General features: G+C 31.3%; 1 protein-coding gene across 7 annotated transcripts in view; it reads right to left on the bottom strand.

Annotated features, from left to right (window-relative positions):
- Positions 1-469: 469 nt before the first annotated feature.
- LOC132760627 (uncharacterized) overlaps positions 470-9,534 on the bottom strand; it is a 34,712-nt gene continuing 25,647 nt past the window's right edge. For all 7 annotated transcript variants that reach the window (XM_060752639.1, XM_060752640.1, XM_060752642.1 and 4 more), the window contains 6 exons: positions 6,150-6,351; positions 5,565-5,633; positions 2,460-2,842; positions 2,055-2,182; positions 1,347-1,453; positions 470-830 (listed from right to left, as the gene is read on the bottom strand). In XM_060752639.1, coding sequence (XP_060608622.1) covers positions 801-830; positions 1,347-1,453; positions 2,055-2,182; positions 2,460-2,842; positions 5,565-5,633; positions 6,150-6,351 — 919 coding nt within the window. In that variant the 3' untranslated portion in view covers positions 470-800. The remainder of the gene's footprint in view (positions 831-1,346; positions 1,454-2,054; positions 2,183-2,459; positions 2,843-5,564; positions 5,634-6,149; positions 6,352-9,534) is intronic.

Raw genomic sequence — 9,534 nt, 5'->3', positions numbered from 1 at the left:
ATTGTCTAGCAGGACATTTTCATAATAAATATAAATAGAAGTAAAAAATAAATTCATATCACAGTCGCTATATAATATCTGACACAACCATGGCAACATGTCAACCTGATACTGATTTAAATTCTGTTGTCGTTTTTTGTATTTCTTTTGGCAAAAAAACTTTTTTGTTTTGTCCAAAACAAATCTTTCCTACACAGACAAAAAAAAATTTAATTCACTTCCAAAAAATGCAAAAAAATTCTGTATGTGCATTGGAAGCAACTAAACCAATCATATTATGTTATGCAATATCTTGTTGTTGTCATAAAATATTGCAACTTTATGTTGTCATATTATGTTTTGATATGATGTTATATTATTACAAATTTTAAAGTAACATTTAAATTGTTACAATGTCATGTTACATTTTGTCATTTTATCATGTCTTTTTTTTAACTTTATGATGTCATATTTGACATTATGATGACTTGATGTCATATTTCTGAATTTATAATGTCGTATTTTTGACTTTATGATGCCATATTTAACTTTATGATGCCATATTTAAGTTCATGATGTCATATTTTTGAATTTATTATGTCATATTTTTGACTTTATGATGACATATTTGACTTATGATGACAAAAGTTATACTTTATGATGCCATATTTAACTTTACAATGTCATAATTATTCAACTTTATGATATCATATATTTTAACTTTATGACATGTATGACATGATGTTTGCCAGTCTATTAATTCTATAGTCTATATATAATGGAGACAGTTTTGCACCAGTCTGTTAAACTTTGCTGTGAAATCAGGCTGTTGAATGATCAGCGTCATATGCCTGAAATAATAAATTTCATACAATGATTATTATCTTAACAAACATGGCTAAAAGTGTACACATATACCGGTATACATTATAGGTTTTGAAAATCATTATTTTTTTCAATCATTGCCAAAAAGTACAAGCCAGTTCAGCAGTTGTATTGAAGGATGATTGGACAATTTGTTGGAATTGTAAATTGACTGTATGGGTGTTTGGGTGTTTTTCTGTGATATGGAAAAAGTAATAATTATCAATCTAAAAAAAATAAGGGCCACAACTCTAGCAAAAGTCATAGAGCTTGAAAATGCTTATGATATGCACAACTGGACTTGATTTGTGCTTAAAATAAACCACAGAGGGGCACCAGGGGTCTTCCTCCACCAGTAAAGCTGTAAAGAAGCTATTTGACCTATATTGTGTTGGTGTGAAGTAAAACCCAATCAAAATTTATCTTTAATAATTAAGATCTTTAATAATTAAGATGCTGATACCATTATTTCACTCAGAGGACAATTTACAATTTATACTTACAGATCGTGGTAGTACGTCTGTACTAAATATATCATCTGTTGAAAAATCACCTTGCGTAGAAACTTCAACTATTGGTTCTTGTAGAGATGGGCTTGGAGCAAATATACCTATAATATGAAGGACATCATGAAATTACTGTTTAAAGTCATGTTAGATTATCTCAAAAAACAAGTAAATGCTCCGCTCAACTAAATGCCAGGGGAAAAAAACAACCCAACTTCAAACATTTTGAATAAAATGGAATTCAAGCAAATCTTCCAATCAGTTTAATTAGAAAACAAAAGCTGCCAGTGTGCTCCCTGTTTGCTTGTCTATTCTCAGTGCTTATTAATAGAACAAAGGGGTCTGAATAATGTAGAAATTCACAAAAAGGAAGATTTCATTCAAAATACAAGACCAGGTTATAGGTCTTGTAAATAAACCCAAAGATATATTATGTCAAGCCTTCAAGTGAACACCTTCAGTAGTTTTGAAGACTTATAAGGCAACCAAAATTTTTACCCGTTAAGTTCACAAAGGGTCACAGTTCAGTCAAAATCCAAGCTAAATTTGTAGAAGCTGGGCACTGACCTCAAAGACAAAAATTTCAAGCAAAAATCTTTACTGAATACTGAGATATGGAGTTATACAGGAAGTTGCATGTAAAACTTTAAACAAAGTGATATGCCAACAATGCAGCTTAGGTGAGTAGAACAGAAAGTTACTTACCAGTACCAGCTGACCTGGGACGGACAGGACTTTGGTCTTCTACATGAACCAATTGATCAGCAACTTCCCCGGCTGCCATTTTCTGTTTTCTCTTCTTTTTCTTTCCAGTGTGTGGTCTAGGGGTGGTACTACAAAAATATAAATATATCTTAAAATGTCAATTATATAATAAGAAGCTACTGGTTTAAAGAAATTTTATCATGAAAACTGAGTTGCAAGATGAGATAACATTACAAGACAACATAGAATCAGGGACTTTACCCGTTATATCTTAAGCTGCTTAATCCATATAATGAACTAATATGATATGTAGGTTTGAAAAAAAAAGAAGCCAGTTTTGAAATGTTTTAACAAAAATCAGGTGCGCTAAGGCTTTGGTGGTAAAAAATTCAAACCTCAACTTACTCTTGAGATGACACCACAACACCAGGTGCCATCTGCTGGTAATACCCTGGTAGCATCATCATTCCATCTGCTGTCACTATATCTGCAGGCTGCATGTACTGCCCTGGACCCATCCCCATTCCACCTCCATTTCCACCCCCAACTCCGCCCCCATCTCCACCCTGACCTCCTGAACCCTGCCCCGACAAATCTAATATCAGAGATTTCACCATTTTCATGTCTTGTTTAAACTTTTGCATCATATGATTTTGTTGTTTTTGTAATTCCAGAAGTCCCATTCTAATCTCATCACGTAAGTTTTCAATTTCACTTTCAAACTTTTGTGTAGTCATCATTTTTCCCTTGCTATCAGTTTTAGGCAGATCCTCTTCTTGAAGCTCCTCCTGTAACAGAACAAGAAAAAACATATACCATACCTTTTAAGTTAATATGCATTGATAAAATAACAAAATATGATTTTTTTGGCCCCTAATGGTTTAATTAAAATCATTGATCACTTTAATTTCTTTAATATAATGTTATTATAAACATATCATAACCATGTATTGTAATACAAAATAAAACTGCCGAGCAAAAAATTACTGAAATTAATTCCTAAAATTCATTCTGGCATGCCGAGAACTTTCTCTCTTCCTCCCTGTTGCTCTCTAACAGTTTTTTTTACAAATATAGGAGACTTAGGATTTATTTACCAGAACTTGTTTTAACATTCTGAAAACTATCCACATGTACCTATCTCTCTAATTCTAATAACTGAACTAATTTAAAGGTTTTATCTGCTTAATTTCTTAAATGGACTTGTCCAGCTTTCATTTTTGGATCTGTTCATTATCAATTTCGGGGATATCAAAATGAAAATTTAAAATTTAAAGTCAGTCAACAGTATAGAGAATGGTCAGACTTCACAAAAGTGCAAGCTGGCCTTATTCTATAATAATGGCAAAGGCTTATCACCTAATGTTCCTGTAAGGCTAAACTCAATTAAGCCAAGCCATGACAAAGCCAACATAGTGCGTTTGCGACCAGCATGGATCCATGCCAGCCTGCGCATCCACGTAGTCTGATCAGGATCCATGCTGTTCGCTATCAGTTTCTGTACTTGTTATGAGGTTGGTAAGGGAACAGCATGGATCCTGATCAGACTGTGCGGATGTGCAGGCTGGTCTGGATCCATGCTGGTCGCAAACGTACAATGTTGGTTTTGTCATGGTGCAGCTCAATTAATGATGATAAAAGAAGTTTCATTATATGCAAGACAAATTTGCATTTGATGATCAAGAAAACTGTTTATTTCATGAAAACTAAAAGAAAATTCAAATATATCAAATTACATTATGACTGTGCTGAATTTTTCATGTATTTATGAAAAAAAGACATTGTATCATGAAACCTGCAATCATGAAACAAGACACATTATGACACACTTTATTGCCGTAGAAATAATTGTTTTTTGTTGTTTTTTTGTTTTTTAAATCAATGTTTTAAGATTCAACTTCAATACAGAACATGAAGCATAAATACTGCATGGTTTATTCTAAATGTGAACTGGTTTGGGATTGATATTTTTTTGGTGAATATAACAGGGAAACACATGGCAAGACATAAAACCTTTTAAATATTACTTATTTTGACTGCTGGTTATCTGAATATTATAATTGTGCAGGCAGAGGGATAAGCTTTTTTAAGCATAATTATACTGAAGCGAACTGCCCATGTGCAACCATATCTCAGGTAAGTCCTGAAACAAAATTCTTTCACAAATTGGGCATGTATAAGCATGAAAGGCAGCTGACTTGATGAAGGTTTAAATGTCTAAAAAAAAATCATGGGAAGCTAAAATGTACCAGATACCTCAATTGGAATTTATTTTTCTTTTTGCTATGATGTATCATGACTAGCAAAATCTCATTCAAACAGTCTAGCCTCATAAAATGTCAGTAACTTGTATATGTCCCAGACCTTTGTTATTAATATTGGATTTAATACAAAAGAAAAATGTTGTATTTTATATATGTCAGTCTTGTGGAAGATTTTTTTTTTATAAATTTCTAACACAGGTGTCTTAGTGTTAAGTGGTTAAGTGTATATAAAAGCATGATAATCTTGAACTGAAATACTTTTTTTAAAAGGAAAAGTGGAAAATTAAATTGTGATATTAAAATAATTTCACATTGTAAGAATATAACAGTAACCATTTTCAGTGATATTACAGATCTAGCATGCTACAGTCAACTCCAACTTGAATGGTAAACATTAACAGTGAACACAGTACTTACCTCATTTAACTGTGTAAATTATAAATGTTAAAAAAATGAATTTTATTCAACTGATAAAGTTTGAATTTAAAAAGTAAAAACATCTTAAAATACGGCTTTAACACCTCAGTTTCAGATATGCTACCAGGATGGCCTGAAAGCTACATATGTTTGGAATATATTCCAAAGATGCTACATGCAAAACTGAAAGAATTCCCATATTTGGTCTTAAATGAATGTTATTTATTTGTTAGTTAAGATTTTGAACTATTAAGTTTTTAAGTTATTCTAGATTTTTTTTAGTGTGTCTCTTCAATATTTTTGACAAAAAAGTAATTTTCCCACAGGGGCAAATTGAAGCACCTAATATACCAACTTATTGGCTACGAAAAAAATCAATAAATACTTTAGAACACCAATATGAATTTAGGATATTCTAGGCATTTAACTGAGCAAAAAGATAATTAAAGTAGATGTGTAACTAATATTTTAATTTGTGTATGAACACAACATATTCACAAAACTGTGTTCTTTCAGAATGTCTGAATTTCAAGGACCCACTGCTTTAATCAATAAATACTTTAGAACAAGAATATGAATTTAAGATATTCTAGGCATTTAACTGAGCAAAAAGATAATTAAATTAGATGTGTAACTAATATTTTAATTTCTTTATGAACACAACGTATTCATAAAACTGTGTTCTTTCAGAATGTCTGAATTTCAATCATCCACTGCTTTAATCAATTTATACCTGTTTAAACATTTTTATTTGTTATAACTAGTTGTTTGGGTATTTCTATGCAGTGCAAATGTAAACATCCAATTATCTTAACAAGGCTGTACTCACCAGAGCTGTTTTGTCATCCCCGGATCCAAACTGATCGTCCCACTTTTCTTTCATTTCATCTAGTTGTTCCTGAAAAATTATTCTTAGTCTAGATTCAAAGACAGAAGTTCATCAGAAAGAAAAAAATAATGAGCATACATTTTCTATACCAGTACTGAATAAAAGAAACATTTATTGTTTGTTTAAGTTTTTTTTTTGACTCCAGTGGACTTCAATTAACTGCTGAGATTGAATGTAAATATGGTAGATGTATTTTATTGATTTATAAATACCATCAGGTAATCTTACAAGTGTGTCTCGTTTCCTTAACCTTTAACCTGCTAAATTTCTTAAATGGACTAGTTCATATTCTATTTTTGGAACAGTCAATAATAAACTTAGGGGATATAAAGATGAAATTTAATCAGCCAATAGTGTGGAGCCTGGTGAACAGCCGGCTTAGCTCTATATTGGTGGCAAAACCTGCCCTTATTAGTAATAATAGTTGATGACAACAGTAAATAATATGAGAGGAACACATTACAAAACCTGAACCATTTAAAATAGTTGTAATAGGTAATTTAAAAGTATCGCAATTATTGTTACCTTTATTTGTATCGTTACTTTCTTCAGATCAGCGTCATCACTTTCCGTCATATCATCATCGTAATACTCCTTGAACGGTGCACAGGTATTTGATATATGATCAAGGAATTTGTTACGTGTTTCGGGACTCATACCTTCCCAGAATGACAAAATCATGACAGCTTTCTGCATTACCGCATTGGCACGTGCGTTATCATATACTCTAAAAGGTACAAAATAAAACGGTATTTTCTATAAAAATTTTTGCAATGAAATAATTATACATGTAGATGATTTTTAATAGTCATTTGAATTTGAACAATCTTTGATTCATCTGAAATATCTAGCTGATAATAACTATAATATTTAGACAAGTGAAGACAAGAAAATACACAATATGCATTTTCAGTCCTTGGGGCTTATTCTAACCTGCATTCAAGAAAGTTTTTGTTTTTGAAATTGTCAGACAATGGTTTATTAACTACTCGTGGGCTTAGCGCAAAACGGTTGTAACTCACTTTTTTCCACAAAATAACATTTTTAACATTTTCAATGTGTTTTGTGGTTATGCATATCCTCAGTAAGTATTTTAAATGGATTCTGAAAATTAACAAGTTAAATCAATATTTGTCAAAAGGTTGTATCTCAAATTGCTCTTAATTTTCAGCGCAAAAGGGTTGTATCTCAAGTTACAACCTTTTTGCGCTGAAAATTCTGATAGTGCAATGGAAGTAAATTAGCATTCTGTTTGTCTTAGTGGAATCATCACATGAAAAGGAGGATTTAAAGACAGTAGAAAAGATTTTTTGTTTTAATATATCTAATAAACCTTAAATATTGGTAAAAAATCCAACTAAATTGTGATTTTATATTATCTTCATGAAATTCTTAAATGTATATTACACTATAGTTTAATCTCATAAATTAATTCCAATAAATGAAAATATCCACTGCCACAATCAGCAATTGTTTGATATTAAGTAAATGAAATAACTTTTCAAATATATATTGAAGGACAAATGTCCATATTCCCCCCCCCCCCACCTCAAAAACACAAACAGTTTATAAAATAACAAGGCGGACAGATTTAGCCCCTTATGGGTCGAAAATTAGCGCCACACTTATTTTTACAGGGCAGACAAACGTTCCCATATTTTGAAAAATAATGCAAGTACATGTAGATTTAATTCAGAGTATCTTCAGTTTATGCTCATAGTAGCAAAACTTAAATTGTTGCAGGCACAAAGTCTGTTCATGGAAGGTATGTCAAGGCCACCTAGCTCAGACCCATAATGCTTCAGAAATGCTTTTATTTTTATTTCTCAAAGCTTCTAAATTTTAGTGTTCTTATCAAGAAAGTTACTCATGGAAATTTACCTAACAATTTTTTATCTTTTGAAATTTTTGAAAAAAAACAGTACATGATTAGTTTTTTGTGGATCAATACTGCCAGGTTTGTTTAATTTTTTGCTTTTTTTATGAAAAATTAATTACTTTGTCACCTTTTTTCTTTTTTTTTAAAGCATTTACATTTAAAAAAACCATTTAAATTTATTATTGTGAAGGGTTAGAAAAATACCATGTATATGAAAAGGGGTATAATTAAAAAAAAAAGAACAAAAGGGATATGGAAAAATTAAAAGGGGGGAGGGGGGGGTTATTCCCCAAAATATAAGAAAAAACACATTAAAAAAATAGGAAAACTGAGAAGGAAAGGGGAAAAAAGTGCAGGAACCAAGCCATTGTTAAACCTTTGAAAGAAAATAAATACTTAAAAAAAAAATAAAATACACTGCCTTGAAACGGAAATAGAAAAAACTATTGAGTTTAAATGAAGTTTTTTTTAAAAGTTTCTATCCCAAAAAAATGTGAATTACCAAAAAAGAATCCATTTAAACCTAATCCAAATTCGGGGTAAGCCCCAATTTAAGGGGGGACCATTTTTTAAATTATTATAAAATCCATTTTAATTCTTTTTAGTTTTTTTTTGACCCAATCTATGAAGTTGAAACCCCTTGACTTTTTTAACAAAAATGTAAGTTCTTCCCCACAAGTTAGACCCGGGGCCAGCCTGATACCTGTGCCCTTCAGTTAGGTTTTTTTGACTGTAGCACCCCAAATTTTAGTTCTTTAATTGATTGTTTGATTTGAATTTTTTTCCAAATAAAAAGCAGGGAAAAATTTTCCTTTTTACAGACATTCAGCAGTTTTTTTTTTAAAAAAAAATTTTTCCCCACTAAAGACAGACAGGGACTATTTTTTTTTTTTCCAAACATATTGACCATGCACTCTTCATTTGACCCCCTAGCCAGTAAATTCCGTAAAACTTTGATCTACTTAATCTTAATGAATGTTTATAATACTGCATGTTTGTAACGTCGCTTTTCATTGGATAATCGTGAACATTTATATATAGTTTTATATACACGGCTCGTCAGCTGTCGATTCATAAAAACATCTTACTTTTTTCTCTAAAAAATAATGCTTGCTGTATTATAAATTCGTTATAAAGATTGTTGACAGGTAATAATATTATGGCGGTATATAAACGGCGTGTTGCAATATAAACCCCGCCCCTACAAATATAGCGGTTTATATAGGGCCATATATAACCCTGACAAACAATCTTTATAACTAATAATAAACGAGTTGTTAAATGGTCTTAATTAAGAATCCCTCTTAGCGCAAGCAGTAATTAAGACATTGCTTCAAATATTATAGACATTATAAAATCGTAGGTTCAAATCCTGTTCAGCCACTTTTTTCTTTTAATTTTAAAATTGCCCTTCTCTCCTTCTGGCTAAATTAAAACTTGTGCAAATCATTTTTTTTTTGTTGTATTCTATCTGTTGTACTTTATATTAACTACATCTGTAGTTGTATGCGCTAAAACCATATACGTTTGCATTATGTCACCAAGAAACCATTGAAAAATATGCGTTCTAAGAAAAATTACGATTGTTCCCCAACGTCCGTATGTCAGAGTACTTACGAATAACAAGTCATCTTGATAAAAAAAAAAGGAAACACCACACTACTTAAAAGTAAAGGGCCCCCACGATTAACGTTTAAACGGATTCGTAATATTTTCATTCTAAACCGTTTGCGATATTGTTACCGTTTAATAAAATGACTGTATTTCTTACAAAATTTCTTTTATCATTGCCTGAATCATGGTTCTAGTGGTTTATTCCAAAAGTAAACAAACGGAAAATGGTGTTTACAACCCTCCACACAGAATTATGGGTTACAATGCCAAAAAATTTGTCTGACTCAATTGTGATGAGCCCTGCACATTCTTTATTTGTACATGTATTAAAAATAGAAAGAAAGACATCATTGGCGACTCAAAAACATGGTGTATAGTACATAGAGGTACCAAACCGTTTAAAAACGGTATCGTTTT

Source organism: Ruditapes philippinarum, unplaced genomic scaffold (assembly GCF_026571515.1).
Source record: "Ruditapes philippinarum isolate M1 unplaced genomic scaffold, ASM2657151v2 ctg6653_1_1_1_1, whole genome shotgun sequence".
NCBI lineage: Eukaryota > Metazoa > Mollusca > Bivalvia > Venerida > Veneridae > Ruditapes > Ruditapes philippinarum.
Note: the sequence above shows the minus strand (reverse complement) of the source record. Positions and strands in the feature narration are given on the sequence as shown.